The 22,460-nt window shown below is 46.3% G+C and overlaps 1 protein-coding gene across 1 annotated transcript in view; it reads right to left on the bottom strand.

The window, feature by feature from the left end:
- The window catches only part of RFWD3 (ring finger and WD repeat domain 3), a 37,508-nt gene extending 17,724 nt beyond the window's left edge, over positions 1-19,784 (bottom strand). The window contains exons 1-3 of the mRNA XM_038754799.1: positions 19,754-19,784; positions 5,628-6,048; positions 400-584 (exon numbers count right to left, since the gene is read on the bottom strand). Coding sequence (XP_038610727.1) covers positions 400-584; positions 5,628-6,046 — 604 coding nt within the window. The 5' untranslated portion in view covers positions 6,047-6,048; positions 19,754-19,784. The remainder of the gene's footprint in view (positions 1-399; positions 585-5,627; positions 6,049-19,753) is intronic.
- Positions 19,785-22,460: the final 2,676 nt, after the last annotated feature.

The raw sequence follows: 22,460 nt of genomic DNA, 5'->3' as shown, positions 1-22,460 counted from the left end.
AATAATTCACAATAAATAAATAATTTAATTAATAAATAAATAATTTAATAATAAAAATATTATTATTATTCTGGCACCCTTGGCTCTTTCCTGGAGTGAGGTGCCAGGGGTGGGGAGGGGGAAGAAGCTGAGGCCTTTGGGTCCATCTAAAGTGCCGGGTCTTGGCGGCATTCAGGCCCGAAGTAGTTTGGAGGGATGGGTTTCTGCCCAGCCCTGCGTCTTGAATGGGGCTCCTGGCCGCTGGATGATGGGGTGGGGGCGGGAAGGAGGAGAAGAGGAATCCCCAAGTACCTTTGAGAGTGGGCAGGCTGTCTCCTTCTGGTCATAAAACCCCAAGATGAAGTGAGAAGTGTAGTATAAAGGATTCTGTGATGTGTGTTAATTCTGAAAAGCACCAACCTCCTAATCCGGTGGGAGCAGGTCGTGGGGTTGGCTGCTGCTCCTCTTCCTCCTCTTCAGTGGTGGAGCTGTCACTGTCTAAGCTGCTCAGCTCCTGGACACTTTCAGAGTCAGGACGGGAGCGGGCCGAGGAAGGTTGCTGAGTCCTGCTGATCTGAAAATAACTGTCCAGCGGTGCTCTGGATCTGTTCCGAAAGGAGGCGAAATCATATTATAACACGGATAAAGAGTCTGAAGTGTACGCTCCTCGGGGGCGGGGATTAGACCAATCGTACCGTACTCGCCCAAGGGCACCAACTGAGCTCTCCATAAATACCACTAACTGACTGATGAAATTCTCAGCGACCTCATTAGAGCCAGGCCCCGGAAGATGGAACCACTGGACAAGAAACTACAAAATGTGTGTTCTGCAGGTGGGATCAAATGCAACCTGGCTGTCTTCGAGCTCTTTAATGGGCCCTCAGAGAGCTCCGCTGTTAAACCTTTTCAAGCTGAGCAAATGTGTCCACACTGAGTCTTGGGAGGAAGAACCAGCTGGGCCGGAGAACGAATGAAACAAGCTGCTCCACGTTCTCCCACTGAGACTGCGAGACAAAAAATTCTGCAAGGAGAAATACCAAGTCTGACTTCAGCCAAGAGCCTATCCTTTATTTTTGGACCAGATTTTATTTTCCCCCCCGAGGCCCTATGCTGAAACTCAAATTCAACATCAGACGGGAAGTATAGCAGAGTGCAAAGAAAGCAGCTGACAAAGAAGAAGTGAAGTCTGACATTTAGGCCTCTTGCCTGAGCTGACAGGTCACGACAGAACTGTGCCTCCATTTCCGCTAATAATAATACTAATAATTATTATTATGGTATTTAAGCGCTTACTATGTGCCAGGTACTGTACTAAGTGCTGGGGTGGATACAAACAAATTGTGTTGGATACGGTCCCTGTCCGGCATGGGACTCACAGTCTTCATCCCCATTTTACAGATGAGGTAACTGAGGCACAAAAGTGAAATGGCTTGCCCGAGGCCACACAGCAGACAAGTGGCGGAGCGGGGATTAGAACCCATGACCTCTTAACTCCCGCCATGCGGATTACTAAGCAAGGCCTTAGGACAGAACTGAGGAGATAAATGGGGCATCTATTTGGACCCTTTATTCACCCCTCCCTCAGCCCTACAGCATTCAATAAGCATGTGGTATTTGTTATGCATTTACTATGCGTCAAGCACTGGGGAAGATACAAGCTAATGACGTTGGACACAGTCCCTGTCCCAGATGGGGCTCACAGTCTTCATCCCCATTTAACAGATGAGGTAACTGAGTCACAGAGAAGTGAAGTGACTTCCCCAAGGTCACACAGCAGGCAAGTGGCAGAGCCAGGATTAGAACCCAGGTCCTTTGGTTCAATCCAATAGGCCGTGCTGCTTCTCCGATACCCCTGTTAAAATAAGTAGGTAAACAGTTCTGTTCCAGTTCTTTCTGGCACAGTCTAGTTTTCAGGAGCAAATATGGCCTTTTTTCCCAAGCCAAGAACTCGTAAGGGTGATGGCATTCCCCTACATAATCCTCAAACATGAACTCACATAAATCCCCAGACCTTCTAATTACAAATACTTCTAGTCCTGCCTCCTTAGCCAAAGGAGTCCTAGCCACATAAAGAAATGTTTCCAAAGAGGGCTGCTTACTGAAACCACACGGTTCTATTTTTAACAAAATACTGACACTTTTAGCCCAAACCCAAAGTTTCTCAAGACAATCAGCGGCAATCCAAGATGAGCGTTTGTCGAGTTAAAAGCAAAAACCATATACTTTTCAACACTGGAATCTCAATACTCTCTATGGAAAATAGCCATTTAGCTTACGTGTTTTAACGAAACAATCCCGCAACATAATGTAAACCGAGATAACGCACATGCCCAAACTGCTACATTAATCCAAGCACTTGATTACTGTATCTGCCTCCTTGCTGACCTCCCTGCCTCCTGTCTCTCCCCACTCCAGTCCATATTTCACTCTGCTGCCCAGATCATTTTTCTACAAAAGCGTTCCATTCACATTTCTCCACTCCTCAAGAAAACTCCAGTGGTTGTCCGGCCACCTCTCCATACCTCATCTTGACCCTATCACCTCATTATTCTCCCACAACAACCCAGCCCGCAAACTTTGCTCTTCTAACACCAATCTACTCACTGTACCTTGATTTCGTCTATCTCGCCCCCGACGTCCATCTCACCAACGTCCTGCCTCTAGCTTGGAATGCCCTCTATTTCATATCTGACAAATAATTACTCTCCCCACCTTCAAAACCTTACTGAAGTCAAATCTCCTCCAAAAGGCCTTCCCTGACTAAAGCCTCATCTCCTCTTCTCCCACTCCCTTCTGAGTCCCCGTGATTTGCTCCCTTTATTCAGCCCTCCTTCGGCTTTAAAGCAGACATATCCGAAACTTAGTTCTATTAATGTCCGTCTCCCCTTCCAGGCTGTAAACTCACATGGGCAGGGACTGTGTCTACCAACGCTGTAACAGTGTACTGTCTCAAGCATTTGGTACAGTGCTCTGCACATATTAAGTGCTCCATAAAATACGATCGATTAATCTAGAATGCTTTGAGCAATTTGAAAGGCTACCGATTTTTTAGTTTTAATAGCTGGTTTGACAGCAGTTCATCTAGGGAACTCCGAAAGAATGATTCTCAGAAGGAAAGTTGAGCCTGGGTGGCTCCAACAGAGAACAAATGCTTTCTCTGGATGGAACAGATGGGTGAGCTGAAAGCGGCACAATGAAGGATACCTAGGGATTTATCTCATTACTCTATTTCAGCCACCAGAAAACAGTCAGTGGACTTCGACAGCGGGAACAATTAAAATGAGATATTAGCCATCTCACTTTAATGCCATGCTTCTCACCCCCAAAATCTTGCACGTATGTTCAGGGTACTCGCCCAGGGTACTTAGTGCTTAGGACCGTGCTCTGCACACAGTAAACACTCAATACACGCTGACTGATTGACTGATTGAGGATATTTATTTGAAGTTTTTAATCCAAATTAATGGTCGACGTGAATTCAGCCCTTCTCTTGCGACCTGGATCAAAGCAGCATGGCCTAGTGGAAAGAGCACAGCCTTGGGAGTCAAAGGATTTGGGTTCTAATTCCGGCTCCACTACTTGCCTGCTGGATGATTTCGGCAATTCACTTAGCTTCTCTGTGTCTCGTTTTCTTCATCCGTAAAATGGGGGTGAAATACCTATCTTCCCACCTGCTTCTACTGTGAGCCTGTTGTGGGTCAGGGATTGTGTTTAAACTGGTTCTCTTGTAGCTATGCCAGTGCAGCAGCATGGCTCAGTGGAAAGAGCACGGACTTTGGAGTCAGAGGTGATGGGTTCGAATCCCGGCTCCGCCACGTCTGCTGTGTGACCTTGGGCAAGTCACTTAACTTCTCTGAGCCTCAGTTACCTCATCGGTAAAATGGGGACTAAGACTGTGATCCCCACGTGTGACAACCTGATCACCTTGTATTCCCCCAGTGCTTAGAACAGTGCTTTGCACATAGTAAGCAATTAACAAATGCCATCATCATTATTATTATTATGCTTGTCACATAAGTGCTTAAACATCCATTTATTATTATTTTTATTTTCTCATGCCAATGGAAAAGTAGCATTTGGAGCTTCCATGAAAGCCACCAGCCTATGTTCATTCATTCATTCATTCATTCAATCATATTTATTGAGCACTTACTGTGTGCAGAGCACTGTACTAAGCACTTGGGAAGTTCAAGTTGGCAACATATAGAGATGGTCCCTACCCAACAGTGGGCTCACAGTCTAGACGGGGGAGACAGAGAACAAAACAAAACATATTAATAAAATAAAATAAATAGAATACGTACAAATAAAATAGAGTAATAAATTCGTACAAACATATATACATATATAGAGGTGCTGTGGGGAGGGGAAGGAGGTAAGGCAGGTGGGATGAGGAGGGGGCTCAGTCTGGGAAGGCCTCCTGGAGGAGGTGATCTCTCAGTAGGGATTTGAAGGGAGGAAACAATACATATGTATGAAACAATACACGCAGTTCTGGTGGGCAAGGATGGCATACTTGCAAAGCACCACACTAAGGAAAACTCATGCTCGACTATTTGGATGCCACGGGGCTGTGTGCATGGTAATCTAGGCCATCGAGCCAAATCAGCATCATGTCAGTGGAAGGACATTTTCCAAAGCCCCAAATGCCCTAGCCAAAATGCAGACTGAAAACACAGTCTAAGGCACAAAGAACTGAGTTTACTTCAGATTTCAAAAGACTTGGGAAACATATCCCGTTGCTGGGTAGGGACCAGCTCTATATGTTGCCGATTTGTACTTCCCAAGCACTTAGTACAGTGCTCTGCACACAGTAAGCGCTCAATAAATACGACAATGAATGAATGAATGAGTAGGGCAGGCCGATTTTTTTTAAGGAATTGGTGAAGTGCTTACTAAGTGCCAGGTACTGTACTAAGCGCTGGCAAGCCAATGAGGTCAAACACAGTCCATGTCTCATATGGCTCAGTAGAAAGAGCATGGACTTTGGAGTCAGAGGTCATGGGTTCAAATTCTAGCTCCGCCAATTGTCAGCTGTATGACTTTGGACAAGTCACTTAACTTCTCTGTGCTTCAGTTCCCTCATCTGTAAAATGGGGATTAAGACTGTGAGACGTGGGACAACCTGATCACCTTGTATCTCCTCAGTGCTTAGAACAGTGCTTTGCACATAGTAAGCACTTAACAAATACTATTATTATTATTATTATCTGGGGCTTACAATCTTAATCCCCATTTTATGGATGAGGTAACAGGCACAGAGAAACGAAGTGACTTGTCCACGATCACACCGCAGACAAGTGGCAGAGCCGGAATTAGAACCCAGGTCCTTTTAACTCCCAGGCCCGTGCTCCATCCACAAGGCCATGCTGCTCCTCAGCTAGATATTATGGCTAGCGATTCGGATGCCAGGCGTCGCTTTTCCCCAAAGGAGAAATCCACAGCTTTTCTTCACAAATGCAAATACGAACCTTGAGGGAATTGAAATACCCAGAAGGATCATACCTCCTCAGGCAATTTCAAATATGCTGTTTATCAACTGCCGGCATTTATTTCATTTAGATCGGGGTAGATCTGGCAGTAGGAGGCACTTGGGATCCAGGGATCCCCGTTTCCTTCCCTTCCTGCTCCCTCACGCCTCCCGTTACCTGTTGGTGGCTGGCCCCTGAGATGCTCGTGGTCTCAACTGCCGGCGGCTAGCCCTCCTCGTCCTCGGTTGCCGGGCCACTTGCCCGGCGGGTTGCTGCCTCAGTAGTCCGAGGGCCCCTTGCAGCCTTTGTAATCCATCAATAAAAGTGTTCAAGGAGCTCAGAGCAGAATCCTGGAGAATGGGATATGCAGTCGCTCCGTCCGCCGCCTCCTCTCCTGCCGCTCCGGGGCCTGGATCTTCATCCTCAGGACCAGAGAGCACGACTATTTCCTCGGCTACTTCCCGGGGTTCCTGAGGAGCGGGCAAGGGGGGCGGCCCAGATTGACTACCGGTGGCTTCAGCAGGGCCAACCTCGGGGCTTTCTGGAGCGTGATCTGCGTCTAGGTGAACATCTACATCCATTGCATCTTGGGCCATTTCTGAGAAGACAGTGGGAGAACAAGGGACATAAGTGGGGAAGGAACAAAAAGCAAAAAACCAAACATCACGTCACTGCCGCTAATCTCCTCTCTGTGCCTCGCTCTCGCCTGTCCCGCCGTCGACCCCCGGCCCACTTCCTTCGCCTGGCCTGGAATGCCCTCCCTCCGCACATCTTCCTCCCTTCAAAGCCCTACTGAGAGCTCACCTCCTCCAGGAGGCCTTCCCACACTGAGCCCCCTTTTTCTTCTCCTCCCCCCCATCGCCCCCACCCTACCTCCTTCCCCTCCCCACAGCACTTGTATAGATTTATTACTCTATTTTACTTGTCCATATTTACTATCCTATTTATTTTAATAATAATAATAATAATAATAATAATAATGGCATTTGTTAAGCACTTACTATGTGCAGAGCACTGTTCTAAGCGCTGGGGGTGGATACAAGGTGATCAGGTTGTCCCACATGGGGCTCACAGTCTTAATCCCCTTAATCATTTTGTTAATGATGTGCACATGGCTCTAATTCTATTTGTTCTGATGATTTCAACACCTGTCTACATGTTTTGTTTTGTTGTCTGTCTCCCCCTTCTAGACCGTGAGCCCGTTGTTGGGTAGGTATATGTTGCCGACTTGTACTTCCCAAGCGCTTAGTACAGTGCTCTGCACACAGTAAGCGCTCAATAAGTACGGCAATGAATGAATGAACAAATGGAGGGGAAACCTGTTAACAAATGTGCCCACTGTTGGGTAGAGACTGTCTCTATATGTTGCCATCTTGTACTTCCCAAGCACTTAGTACAGTGCTCTGCACAAAGTAAGCACTCAATAAATATGACTGATTGATTGATCTGACGTTTGAGGTTAAGGCCCATTTCAGATTGTTCTTTACATCGCCACCTTGGAAATCAGCAGCTCGACCAAAGCACCTGGCATAAATTACGGAGAAGAACATATGTGCTTGTGGGTGGGGTGAATAAAGGGTACAGATCCAAGTGCAAGGGCGACGCAGGAGGGAGAAGGAGTAGGGGAAATGAGGGGTTAGTCGGGGAAGGCCCCTTGGAGGAGATGTAGGGAGGTAGGGAGAGGGGTGGGCTGTCCGATATGTAAAGGGAGGGAGTTCCAGGGCAGAGGGAGGACGCGGGCCAGGAGTCGGCGGCGAGATGCACAAAAATCGAGGCACAGTGCTGGGTTGGCGTTAGAGGATCGAAGAGTGAGGACTGGGTTGCAGGAGGAAATCAGCAAGGTAAGATGGGAGGGGCAAGGTTATTGAGTGCTTTAAAGCCAAAGGTAAGGACCTTCTGTTTCATGTGGAGCTGTATAGGCAACCACTGAAAAATCTTGAAGCGGGGGGGGAACAAGGACTGAGTGCTTGTTTAGAGAAATGATGTGAGCTTGTTGTGGGCAGGGAATGTGTCTGTTGCATTATATTCCTCCAAGCACATGGTACAGCGCTTTGCACATATTAAGCACTCAATAAATACGACAATGAATGAATGAATCCAGGCAGCACAATACAGTGCTCTGCACACAGTAAGCACTCAATAAATATGATTTGAAGGATGGACTGATTAAGTGTTAAGTGCTGGGGTATTCATTCATTCATTCAATCATATTTATTGAGCGCTTACTGTGTGCAGAGCACTGTACTAAGCGCTTGGGGAGTACAAGTTGGCAACACATAGAGACGGTCCCTACCCAACAATGGGCTCACAGTCTAGAAGGGGGACACAGACAACAAGACAAAAACATGGAGACAGGTGTCAAAATCGTCACAGATACAAGATAATTAGATTGGACACAGAGAAACACTAAGAATGAAATTACAAACGACAATTAGTTACGATTCAACAATCTACGACATCCCTGTTAAAATATGTAAAGCTCCTCACTGCTCCAGAAAACAGGCTTTTCAACACTGCAATCTCAATATCCTCCACGGAAAAGTCATTTTAAATAACACGGTTTAACGAAACAATTCCCCAAATTGACCGGAGAATGAAACCTAACGTACACTGAAATGATGCAGGCATCCAAACTGCTACCAAGGGAAGATAAGCACTTATTCTATCCTGCTTTGATTACTGAATCAGCCTCCTTCCTGACCTACCTGCCTCCTATCTCTCCCCACTCCAGTTCGTATTTCACTCCGCTGCCCGGATCAGTTTTCTACAAAAACATTCAGTTCATATTTCTTCACTCCTCAAGAACCTCCAGTGGTTTGCCCACCCACCTCCCATCAGACAGTGGTTGCCCAACAAAACAGAAACTCCTTACAGTCGGCTTTAAAGCGGTCAATCCCCTTGCCCCCTCCGACCTCAATTCGCTGCTCTCCTACAACACAGAGCACACTTAGCTCCTCTAACGCCAACGTTTTCACTGCACTTTGATCTCATCTATCTCTGCACCGACCTATCGCCTACGTCCCGCCTCTGGCCTGGAACACACTCCCTCTTCATATCTGACAATTACTCTCCCCACCTTTAAAGCCATATTGAAGACCTATCTCCTCCAAGAGGGCTTCCCTGCTCTGCACATGGTAAGTGCTCAATAAATACGATTGACTGATTCCCTAAGGCCTCATCTCTTCTTTTCCACCCCCTTCTGCATCACCCTGATTTGCTCCCTTTATTCACCCTTCCCTCAGCCCCACAGCACTACGTACATATCCAAAATTAATTTCTACAACTGTCCGTCTCCCCCTTCAGACTGTAAAGCTCGCTGTGGGCAGGGAATGTGCCTACCAACTCTGTTATATTGTATTCTGCACACAGAAAGCACTCAATAAATACAACCGATTGATGAGATAGCAAAGAGCCGAAAACAGGCACTAAACCAAACACCAAGAAAATATTCTGGACGAGGCAGGCACAGGTGGCAGAGTTTTCATTTTACGTATGGTATTTGTTATGTATTTACTACGTGTCAGGCACTCTACTAAGCGCTGGGGTAGATACAAGCTAATCAGGTTGGACACAGTCCCTGTCCCACATGGAGCTCACCATCTTAATCCCTATTTTATAGATAAGGTAACTGAGGCACAGAGAAGTGAAGTGACTTGCCTAAGTCCACACAGCCGACAAGTGGCGGAGGGAGGATTATAACCCATGTCCTTTTGACTCTCAGGCCTGTGCTCTATCCGCTAGTCCAGCTGTTTCTCTGGCTGGGAGGGGAGCTGAGCTTCTGCCCTACTTCTGTTATTTGTATCCGCAGTGATGGGCAGATTCACCTTGGATGACTAGAAAAACAAAGCAGAGGGTTGTTTTTTATTTGATGGCATTTATTAAGCGCTTACTATGTACAAAGCCCTGTTCTAAGCGCTGGGGTGATCAGGTTGTCCCACAGGGGGCTCACAGTATTAATCCCCATTTTACAGATGAGGGAACTGAGGCACAGAGAAGTGAAGTGACTTGCCCAAAGTCACACAGCTGACAATTGGCGGACCCAGGATTTGAACCCATGACTTCTGACTCCAAAGCCCGGGCTCTTTCCACTGAGCTACGCCGCACAGACAAGAGAAGGGGGGAAGGGAGGGACGAAATGATTAGTAAAGCCGCCGAGGAACTTCAGATTTTAGATCGGGAGCCCCTCCCGACCCCCAACTGTCCCAGTCAGGGACCATGATTGATTTCCCTTCTAGACTGTGAACGAGTTTTCCATTCTTTCATTCATTCATTTAAATCGTATTTATTGAGCGCTTACTGTGTGCAGAGCACAGGACTAAGCGCTTGGGAAGTCCAAGTTGGCAACATCTAGAGACGGTCCCTACCCAACAGTGGGCTCACAGTCTAGAAGGGAGAGACAGAGAACAAAACAAATTAACCAAATAAAATAAATAGAATAAATAAGTACAAATAAAATAGAGTAAAAAATCCGTACAAACATATATACAGGTGCTGTGGGGAGGGGAAGGAGGGGGAGAGGAAGGAGGGGGCTCAGTGTGGGAAGGCCTCCCGGAGGAGGTGAGCTCTCAGTAGGGCCTCGAAGGGAAGTAGGGCCTTCTTCCAAGCGTTTTGGGGTGTCCCTGTGATGAACGCTACTGGCAGAAGCCAAGACATTCTCTGCTTGCCATCCTGGGGAGGGCCATGGCTGCAAGGCAACTGAGCCCCTTTTTTAAAGGTTCATGGCCACTATTATCCTTCGAAAGATTTAACGCTCAAAATGGAAGTGTATTAGAGATAGCGTCATCTTCCGAGGACTATGTTGCAGAATTTCACATAAATAAGGTTTAACCTCAAGGAACTCCAGATGAACAAAGTGGCTGTGTTGCAGAGAATAGAAATGTTAAAACACAATGAGGTCTAAAGGCCCCCAAAAGACGACGGTTAGAGTGTAGCCTATTCCAGGGAATTCAGATGGTATCTCTTGCCTGAATTAACTTCAAGCAATTTGGGCATAGAGATTATTTAAAGAAGCAGAGAAGCAGCGTGGCTCAGTGGAAAGAGCCCGGGCCTTGGAGTCAGGGGTCATGGGTTCGAATCCCAGCTCTGCCCATTGTCAGCTGTGTGACTGTGGGCAAGTCACTTCACTTCTCTGGGCCTCAGTTACCTCATCTGTAAAATGGGGTTAAGACTGTGAGCCCCCCACGGGACAACCTGATCACCTTGTAACCTCCCCAGCGCTTAGAACAGTGCTTTGCACATAGTAAGCGCTTAATAAATGCCATTATTATTATTATTTTAAAAAAGGGGTTATGATGAATCACCTGGCATAAACATAAGAGAACATTAGAGAAGCAGCGTGGCTCAGTGGAAAGAGCCCGGGCTTTGGAGTCAGAGGTCATAGTTTCGAATCCCGGCTCCACCACGTCTGCTGTGTGACCTTGGGCAAGTCACTTAACTTCTGTGAGCCTCAGTTACCTTATCTGTAAAATGGGGATTAAGACTGTGAGCCCCACGTGGGACAACCTGATCACCCTGTATCCCCCCCAGCGCTTAGAACAGTGCTTTGCACATAGTAAGCGCTTAACAAATGCCATTATTATTTATTTATAAGGTTTAAATGAGTGGGTTTAAAAGGATCAGTCAGGCCAGGGTGGAAAGATTTTCAACTTCCACCAAAAAACATAATAATAATAGTTTTTATTAAGCACTTATAGGCCATGCATGGTACTAAGTGCTGGGACAGATCTAAGATAGATCAGACACCAAAGCTGAATTTCTAAGCCTAAATGCAAGAAACTCTATTCCTTTCATTTTTAGGATACCAATAAGATAACCTGCTAAAAATCAAACTCGGACTGTCTCTCCCCAACCAACCACCACTACTTTAGTGGTACCAATGACTGTATTCATTCAGTCGTATTTATTGAGCGCTTACTGTGTGCAGAGCACTGAACTAAGCACTTGGTACCAATGATTGTATTCATTCAGTCGTATTTATTGAGCACTTACTGTGTGCAGAGCACTGAACTAAGCACTAATACAACAATAAGCAGACACATTCCTTGCTGTCCTATTGGCATAAAAAGTCACATTACCAATACACACCGAACTAAACTAAGGCTACATAATGCATTTTTAATGAAACTTGGACCTTGTGAAAATGAATCCAGTAGCTAAACCTAATTCCCCAGAACTCCACTGCAGATATCTAGTGAATAATGATTGTATTTATTCAGTCGTATTTACTGAGCACTTACTGTGTGCAGAGCACTGAACTAAGCACTAATACAACAATAAGCAGACACATTCCTTGATATCCTATTGGCATAAAAAGTCACATTACCAATACACACCGAAATATATTCAAACTAAGGCTACACAATGCATTTTTAATGAAACTTGGATCTTGTGAAAAATGTTTCCAGTAGCTAAACCTTTCTAATTCCCCAGAACTCCACTACAGATATCTAGTGAATAATGATTGTATTCATTCAGTCGTATTTATTGAGCACTTACTGTGTGCAGAGCACTGAACTAAGCACTAATACAACAATAAGCAGACACATTCCTTGCTATCCTATTGGCATAAAAAGTCACATTACCAATACACACCGAACTAAACTAAGGCTACACAATGCATTTTTAATGAAACTTGGCTCTTGTGAAAATGAATCCAGTAGCTAAACTTTTCTAATCCCCCAGAACTCCACTACAGATATCTAGTGAATGATTGTATTCATTGTCGTATTTATTGAGCACTTACTGTGTGCAGAGCACTGAACTAAGCATTAATACAACTATAAGCAGACACATTCCCTGCTGTCCTATTGGCATAAAAAGTCACATTACCAATACACACCGAAATATATTCAAACTAAGGCTACACAATGCATTTTTAATGAAACTTGGATCTTGTGAAAAATGTGTCCAGTAGCTAAACCTTTCTAATTCCCCAGAACTCCACTACAGGTATCTAGTGAATAATGATTGTATTCATTCAGTCGTATTTATTGAGCACTTACCGTGTGCAGAGCACTGAACTAAGCACTAATACAACAATAAGCAGACACATTCCTTGCTGTCCTATTGGCATAAAAAGTCACATTACCAATACAGCGTGGCTCAGTGGAAAGAGCCCGGGATTTGGAGTCAGAGGGCGTGGGTTCAAGTCCTGGCTCCGCCACTTGTCGGCTGTGTGACTTTGGGCAGGTCACTTCACTTCTCTGGGCCTCAGTTCCCTCATCTGTAAAATGGGGAATAAGACTGTCAGCCCCACCGTGGGACAATCTCATAATAATAATAATAATAATGTTGGTAATTGTTAAGCACTTACTCATCAATCGTATTTATTGAGCGCTTACTTTGTGCAGAGCACTGTACTAAGCGCTTGGGAAGTACAAATTGGCAACATATAGAGACAGTCCCTACCCAACAGTGGGCTCACAGTCTAAAAGCTTACTATTACTATCCAGTGGCTTACTATGTGCCAAGCACTGTTCTAAGTGCTGGGGGGGGGGGTACAAGGTGATCAGATTGTCCCACGTGGGGCTCACAGTCTTCATCCCCATTTTCCAGATGAGGTAACTGAGGCCCAGAGACTTTAAGAGCCTTGCCCAAGGTCACACAGCAGACATGTGGCGGAGCGGGATTCGAACCCATGACCTGACTCCCAAGCCCGTGTTCTTTCCACTGAGCCATGCTGCTTCTCATCACCTTGTAACCTCCTCAGCGCTTAGGACAGTGCTTTGCACATAGTAAGCCCTTAATAAATGCCGTCATTATTATTATTTTATTATTATTAATACACACCGAACTAAACTAAGGCTACCCAACGCATTTTTAATGAAACTTGGATCTTGTGAAAAGGCATCCAGTAGCTAAACCTTTCTAATTCCCCAGAACTCCACTGCAGCAGCGTGGCTCAGTGGAAAGAGCCCAGGCTTTGGAGTCAGAGGTCATGGGTTCGAATCCTGGCTCTGTCACATGTCTGCTGTGTGACCTTGGGCAAGTCACTTAACTTCTCTGAGCCTCAGTTACCTCATCTGTAAAATGGGGCTTAAGACTGTGAGCCCCACGTGGGGCAACCTGATCACTTTGTATCCCCCCAAGCGCTTAGAACAGTGCTTTGCACATAGTAAGCGCTTAACAAATGCCAACATTATATTATTATTATTATTATTAGTGAACTTGGAAACCCCAAATCCAGGCCACATTGTGATGTAAACTGGGCGTCTCTCATTAACATTTCCATAAGTGCTTTCACATACACAAATTCCCTAGAGCACCTAGAGTGTACGTATTTATTCTATTTATTTTATTTTGTGAATATGTTTGGTTTTGTTCTCCGTCTCCCCCTTCTAGACTGCGAGCCCGCTGCTGGGTAGGGACCTTTTCTATATGTTGCCGACTTGGACTTCCCAAGCGCTTAGTCCAGTGCTCTGCACACAGTAAGCGCTCAATAAATACGATTGAATGAATGAATTAATGTTTCCTAGGCAGGGAAAAAGCAATAAATTTCGATCACCTTGCGCTCACTGCAAATCACCAGATTTTTACAAGGGTGTTTGGCACAACCTATAGCGTATCCCCTTCTCCTTGGTCCAAGAGCACCTGTATATATGTATATATGTTTGTACATATCTATTACTCTATTTATTTTACTTGTACATATCTATTTTATTTTGTAGTATGTTTGGTTTTGTCTCCCCCTTCTAGACTGTGAGCCCACTGTTGGGTAGGGACCGTCTCTATACGTTGCCAATTTGTACTTCCCAAGCGCTTAGTACAGTGCCCTGCCCACAGGAAGCGCTCAATAAATACGATTGATGATACAGAATCAGCCCTATTGCTACTTTTTAAAAGTTTCCCGATGGGAGGGTCTCACCACTCTAGGCCGCACGCTTGTTGTGGGCTGGGAACGTGGGTTTACTTTGGTACGGTACCCTCTCAAGCGCTTAGTACACTGCTCTGAACACAGGAAGCGCTCAATAAATACAACTGAATGAAGAATCACTCATTAGCAAGCCATTCAACTGTCAATAATTCTTCCTGGTAGGGAGAACACGGTTGCCAGAAATCCAGTTTTGAGAACAGGGGTAGTCACTCATTCAATCCTTTTTTATTAAGTGTTTACTGTGTGCACGGCACTGTACTAAGCGCCTGGGAAAGTCCACTACACCAATAACAGCCACAATCCCTGCCCATAATCAATCAATGGCATTTATTGAACGCTTACTGTGTGCAGAGCACTGTACTGAGCGCTTGGGAAAGTCCAGTACACCAGACACACTCCCTGCGCATAATCAATGGCATTTATTGAGCGCTTACTGTGTGCAGGGCGCTGTACTAAGCGCTTGGGAAAGTCCAGTACACCAATAAAAAGACACATTCCCTGCCCATAATCAATCAATGGCATTTTATTGAGCACTTACTGTGTGCAGGGCACTGAACTAAGTGCTTGGGAAAGTCCAGTACACCAATAAACAGAAACAGTCCCTCCCCATAATCAATCAATGGCATTTATTGAATGCTTACTGTGTGCAGAGTACTGTACTAAGCGCTTGGAAAAGTCCAGTACACGACACACTCCCTGCGCATAATCAATCAATGGCATTTATTGAGCGCTTACTGTGTGCAGGACACTGTACTAAGCGCTTGGGAAAGTCCAGTACACCTGCGCATACTCAATCAATGGCATTTATTGAGCGCTTACTGTGTGCACGGCACTGTACTAAGCGCTTGGGAAAAGTCCAGTACACCAATAAACGGACACACTCCCTGTCCACAATCAATGGTATTTATTAAGCGCTTACTGTGTGCAGGGCACTGTACTAAGCACTAGGGAAAAGTCCAGTACACCAATAAACAGTCACACTCCATGCCCATAATCAATCCAAGGTATTTATTGAGTGCTTACTGTGTGCAGGGCACTGTACTAAGCGCTTGGGAAAAGTCCAGTACACCAATAAACGGACACACTCCCTGCCCACAATCAATCAATGATATTTACGGAGTGTTTACTGTGTGCAGTGGGCACTGTACTAAGCGCTTGGGGAAAGTCCAGTACACCAATAAACGGACACACTCCCCGCCCTAATCAATCAATGGTATTTAATGAGCGCAGGGTACTGTACTAAGCGCTTGGGAAAAGTCCGGTACATCAATAAACGGCCACACTCCCTGCCCACTATCAGTCAACGGTACTTGCTGAACGCTTACTGTGTGCAGAGCACTGTACTAAGCGCTTGGGGAAAATCCAGTTCACCAATAAACGGACACACTCCCTGCCCACAATCAATGGTATTTATTGAGCGCTTACTGTGTGCAGGGCACTGTACTAAGGGCTTGGGGAAAGTCCAGTACACCAATAAACAGTCACACTCCCTGCCCGTAATCAATCCAAGGTATTTATTGAGTGCTTACTGTGTGCAGGGCACTGTACTAAGCGCTTGGGGAAAGTCCAGTACACCAATAAACGGACACACTCCCTGCCCGTAATCAATCAATGGTATTTACTGAGTGCTTACTGTGTGCAGGGCACCGTACTAAGCGCTTGGGAAAGTCCAGTACACCAATAAACGGACACACTCCCTGCCCTAATCAATCAATGGTATTTAATGAGCGCAGGGTACTGTACTAAGCGCTTGGGAAAAGTCCAGTACACCAATTAACGGCCACACTCCCTGCCCACTATCAATCAACGGTATTTACTGAGCGCTTACTGTGTGCAGAGCACCGTACTAAGCGCTTGGGAAAAGTCCAGTACACCAATAAACGGACACACTCCCTGCCCGTAATCAATCAATGGTATTTATTGAGCGCTTACTGTGTGCAGGGCACTGTACTAAGCGCTCGGGAAAAGTCCAGTGCACCAATAAACAGTCACACTCCCTGCCTATAATCAATCTATGGTATTTATTGAGTGCTTACTGGGTGCAGGACACTGTACTAAGCGCTTGGGAAAGTCCAGTACACTAATAAACGGACACACTCCCTGCCCATAATCAATCAATGGGACTTATTGAGTGTTTACTGTGTGCAGGGCACTGTACTGAACGCTTGGGAAAGTCCAGTACACCAATAAACAGTCACACTCCCTGCCCATAATCAATCAATGGTATTTATTGAGCGCTTACTGTGTGCAGGGCACTGTACTAAGCGCTTGGGAAAAGTCCAGTACACCAATAAACGGACACACTCCCTGCCCATAATCAATCAATGGTATGTATTGAGCGCTTACTCTGTGTACGGCACCGTACTAGGCGCTTGGGAAAAGTCCAGTACACCAATAAACAGTCATACTCCCCGCCTATAATCAATCCATGGAATTTATTGAGCGCTTACTGTGTGCAGGGGGCACTGTACTAACCGCTTGAGAAAAGTCCAGTACACCAATAAACGGACACACTACCTGCCCGTAATCAATCCATGGTATTTATTGAGCGCTTACTGTGTGCAGGGGGCACTGTACTAAGAGCTTGGGGAAAGTCCAGTACACCAATAAACGGACACACTCCCTGCCCTAATCAATCAATGGTATTTATTGAGCGCAGGGCACTGTACTAAGCGCTTGGGAAAGTCCAGTACACCAATAAACGGACACACTCCCTGCCCTAATCAATCAGTGGTATTTATTGAGCGCAGGGTACTGTACTAAGCGCTTTGGAAAAGTCCAGTACACCAATAAACGGCCACACTCCCTGCCCACTATCAATCAACGGTATTTACTGAGTGCTTACTGTGTGCAAGGGGCACTGTACTAAGCGCTTGGGGAAAGTCCAGTTCACCAATAAACGGACACACTCCCTGCCCGTAATCAATCAATGGTATTTACTGAGTGCTTAATGTGTGCAGGACACTGTACTAAGCGCTAGGGAAAAGTCCAGTTCACCAATAAACAGTCACACTCCCTGCCCGTAATCAATCAATGGTATTTATTGAGTGCTTACTGTGTGCAGGGCACTGTACTAAGCGCTTAGGAAAAGTCCAGTGCACCAATAAACGGACACACTCCCTGCCCGTAATCAATCAATGGTATATATTGAGGGCTTACTGTGTGCATGGCACTGTACTAAGCGCTTGGGAAAGTCCAGTACACTAATAAACGGACACACTCCCTGCCCACAATCAATCAATGGTATTTACTGAGCGCTTACTGTGTGCAGGGCACTGTACTAAGCGCTTGGGAAAGTCCAGTACACAATAAACGGACACATTCCCAGACTGAGCCCCTTCTTTCCTCTCCCCCTCGCCCCCCTCTCCATCCCCCCATCTTACCTCCTTCCCTTCCCCACGGCACCTGTATAGATGGATATATGTTTGTATATATTTATTACTCTACTTATTTATTTTACTTGTACATATCTATTCTATTTATTTTATTTTGTTAGTATGTTTGGTTCTGTTCTCTGTCTCCCCCTTTTAGACTGTGAGCCCACTGTTGGGTAGGGACTGTCTCTATGTGATGCCAATTTGTACTTCCCAAGCGCTTAGTACAGTGCTCTGCACATAGTAAGCGCTCAATTAATACGATTGATTGATTGATTTACTGAGCGCTTACTGTATGCAGGGCCCTAAGCGCTTGGAGAAAGTCCAGTTCACCAATAAACGGACACACTCCCTGCCCACAATCAATCAATGGTATTTATTGAGCGCAGGGCACTGTACTAAACGCTTGGGAAAGTCCAGTACGCCAATAAACGGCCACACTCCCTGCCCATAATCAATCAATGGTATTTATTGAGCGCTTACTGTGTGCAGGGCACTGTACTAAGCGCCTGGGAAAAGTCCAATACACCAATAAACAGATACACTCCCTGCCCGTAATCAATCAATGGTATTTATTGAGCGCAGGGCACTGTACTAAGCGCTTGGGGAAAGTCCAGTACACCAAGAAACGGCCACACTCCCTGCCGTAATCAACCAATGGTATTTATTGAGCGCAGGGCACTGTACTAAACGCTTGGGAAAGTCCAGTACGCCAATAAACGGACACACTCCCTGCCCACAATCAATCAATGGTATTTATTGAGCGCTTACTGTGTGTAGGGGGCACTGTACTAAGCGCTTGGGGAAAGTCCAGTACACCAATAAACGGACACACTCCCTACCCTAATCAATCAATGGTATTTATTGAGCGCAGGGCACTGTACTAAGCACTTAGGAAAAGTCCAGTACACCAATAAACGGCCACACTCCCTGCCCACAATCAATGGTATTTACTGAGCGCTTACTGTGTGCAGGGCACCGTACTAAGCGCTTGGGGAAAGTCCAGTACACCAATAAACGGACACACTCCCTGCCCGTAATCAACCAATGGTATTTATTGAGCGCAGGGCACTGTACTAAACGCTTGGGAAAAGTCCAGTACGCCAATAAACGGCCACACTCCCTGCCCACAATCAATCAATGGTATTTACTGAGCGCTTACTGTGTGCAGGGCACCGTACTAAGCGCTTGGGGAAAGTCCAGTACACCAATAAACGGACACACTCCCTGCCCGTAATCAATCCAAGGTATTTATTGAGTGCTTACTGTGTGCAGGGCACTGTACTAAGCGCTTGGGGAAAGTCCAGTACACCAATAAACGGACACACTCCCTGCCCGTAATCAATCAATGGTACTTACTGAGCGCTTACTGTGTGCAGGGCACTGTACTAAGCGCTTGGGGAAAGTCCAGTACACCAATAAACGGACACACTCCCTGCCCGTAATCAATCCAAGGTATTTATTGAGTGCTTACTGTGTGCAGGGCACTGTACTAAGCGCTTGGGGAAAGTCCAGTACACCTATAAACGGACACACTCCCTGCCCGTAATCAATCAATGGTACTTACTGAGCGCTTACTGTGTGCAGGGGGCACTGTACTAAGCGCTTGGGAAAAGTCCAGTACACCAATAAACGGCCACACTCCCTGCCCACAATCAATCAATGGTATTTACTGAGCGCTTACTGTGTGCAGGGCACTGTACTAAGCGCTTGGGAAAAGTCCAGTACACAATAAACGGACACACTCCCTGCCCGTAATCAATCAATGGCATTTATTGAGCGCAGGGCACTGTACTAAACGCTTGGGAAAGTCCAGTACGCCAATAAACGGCCACAATCAATCAATGGTATTTATTGAGCGCTTACTGTGTGCAAGGGGCACTGTACTAAGCGCTTGGGGAAAGCCCAGTACACCAATAAACGGCCACACTCCCTGCCCACAATCAATCAATGGCATTTATTGAGCGCTTACTACGAGCAGAGCGCCTAGCCCTGAGTTTCCCGGGAGACGGCCAGGCCTGAGTCGAACTGAAATCCCTCTTGCTGCATCCCTTTACCTGCTTTAATTTTTAAGCCGTCGCAGGCTGGGCTCCACGAGCTCGATGGGTGGAGGAGAGCCGTGCCTCCGGGCCCCGCGGGCGGAGCAGGCCGGCCGGCCGCCACCAAACCCGGCCGCGCCGCTACTCCCAGTCCGAGGCTTCGGCGCGGCCTACCGCCCCGCACGCCCTCCCACCCGCACGCTCCTTACCGACCGCCAGGAGGAGCTAGCCCCCCGCCCCGCCCCCTGGGTGCTGCCACTCAACCCCCTCCCGCCGCGCCCCCATTGGCCGGCCCAAGCCACGTGGCTAAACACCGCTCGGCGCCCCGGCCCGGGCCGTCCTCCCATTGGTCGGCGCGGGTGCTCGTCACGCGGGAAGGGGGGAGGCCCGCTCTCCTTATTGGATACGGCTCGGCCCGATGTCCCGCCCTCTTCAATTTGAATCTTTAGGCGGGAAAGTGGCCCTCCTGGAGAGGAAGGGGAAGGAGCCCTGGAAAGTGGCAGGGCCCCGTGGGGGCTGGCTTCATTCATTCATCCATTCATTCATTCATTCATTCATTCATCCATCCATCCATCTATTCATTCATTCAATCGTATTTATTGAGTGCTTACTGCGTGCAGAGCGCTGTACTAAGCGCTTGGGAAGTACAAGTTGGCAACATATAGAGACGGTCCCTACCCAACAGCAGGCTCACAGTCTAGAAGCCAGTCTAGAAGCCATCCATTCATTCATCCATCCATCCATCCATCCATTCATTCAATCGTATTCATTGAGTGCTTACTGTGTGCAGAGCACTGTACTAAACGCTTGGGAAGTACAAGTTGGCAACATATAGAGACGGTCCCTACCCAACAGCGGGCTCACAGTCTAGAAGCCAGTCTAGAAGCCATCCATTCACCCAACTTGTACTTCCCAAGCGCTTAGTACAGTGCTCTGCACACAGTAAGCGCTCAATAAATACGATTGAATGAATGAATGAATACTTGGGAAGTACAAATCAGCAACAGATAGAGATGGTCCCTACACGACAACAGGCTCACTACTCTATTTATTTATTTATTTATTTATTTATTTATTTGCTCTGTTTATTTACTCTATTTATTTTACTTGTCCATATCTGTTCCATTTATTTTATTTTGTTAATATGTTTGTAATATGTATCTACTAGACCACGTGTCATCATCAGACAATTATTCTCCCCCATTTCAAAGCCTTATTGAAGGCACATCTCCTCCAAGAGGCCTTCCCAGACTAAGCCCCACCTTTCCTCATCACCCATACCCTTCTGTGCCACCCTGACTTGCTCTCTTTGTCCTTCCCCCGCCCCTTCCCGCCCCCATGTGTGTATCTGTAATTTTATTTATTTGTATTTATGTCTGTCTCCCCCCCTCTACTCTGTGAGTTCACTGTGGGCAGGGAATGTCACTGTTCAATGCTGACTTAAACATTCAACAGGTGGCCTTCCCAGACTGAGCCCCCTTTTTCCTCTCATTCATTCATTCATTCATTCATTCATTCATTCATTCAATCGTATTTATTGAGCGCTTACTGCGTGCAGAGCACTGTACTAAGCGCTTGGGAAGTCCAAGTTGGCAATATATAGAGACAGTCCCTACCCTACAATGGGCTTACAGTCTAGAAGGGGGAGACAGACAACAAAACAAAACATGTGGACAGGTGTCAAGTCGTCAGAACAAATAGAAAGCAGTGTGGCTCTGTGGAAAGAGCACGGGCTTTGGATTCTCCTCCTCCCCATCCCCCCCAGCCCTACCTCCTTCCCCTCCCCACCACGCCTGTATATATGCTTGTACAGATTTATTACTCTATTTATTTTACTTGTACATATTTACTATTTATTTTGTTGATGTGCATATAGCTTTAATTCTAACTGTTCTGACCATTTTGACACCTGTCCACATGTTTTGTTCTGTTCTCTGTCTCCCCCTTCTCGACCGTGAGCCCGCTGTTGGGTAGGGACCGTCTCTAGATGTTGCCGACTTGGACTTCCCAAGCGCTTTGTCCAGTGCTCTGCACGCAGTAAGCGCTCAATAAATATGATTGAATAAATGAATTGTAGGGAAGCCACGTGGCTCAGTGGAAAGAGCCCGGGCTTTGGAGTCAGAGGTCATGGGTTCAAACCCCAGCTCCGCCACTTGTCAGCTGTGTGACTTTGGGCAAGTCACTTCATTTCTCTGTGCCTCAGTTACCTCATCTGTAAAATGGGGATTGAGACTGTGAGCCCCACATGGGACAACCTGATCACCTTGTAACATCCCCAGCGCTTAGAACAGTGCTTTGCACATAGTAAGCGTTTAATAAATGCCATTATTATTATTATTATTATTATTATTTGGAGTCAGACGTCATGGGTTCGAATCCCAGCTCCGCCACACATCTGCTGTGTGACCTTGGGCAAGTCACTTAACTTCTCTGAGCCTCAGTTCCCTCATCTGTAAAATGGGGATTAAGACTGTGCATCCCACATGGGACAACCTCAATCAATCAATCAATCGTATTTATTGAGAGCTTACTGTGTGCAGAGCACTGGACTAAGCGCTTGGGAAGTACAAGTTGGCAACACATAGAGACAGTCCCTACCCAACAGCAGGCTCACATAGAAGGGGGAGATAGAGAACAAAACCAAACGTACTAACAAAATAAAATAAATAGAATAGATATGTACAAGTAAGATAAATAAAGAAAGAAAGAAAGAAATAGAGTAATA

This window comes from Tachyglossus aculeatus, chromosome 11, assembly GCF_015852505.1.
Source record: "Tachyglossus aculeatus isolate mTacAcu1 chromosome 11, mTacAcu1.pri, whole genome shotgun sequence".
In the NCBI taxonomy this organism is placed as follows: Eukaryota; Metazoa; Chordata; class Mammalia; order Monotremata; family Tachyglossidae; genus Tachyglossus; species Tachyglossus aculeatus.
The sequence above is the reverse complement of the archived record's forward strand: the minus strand, read 5'-3'. Positions and strand labels throughout refer to the sequence as shown.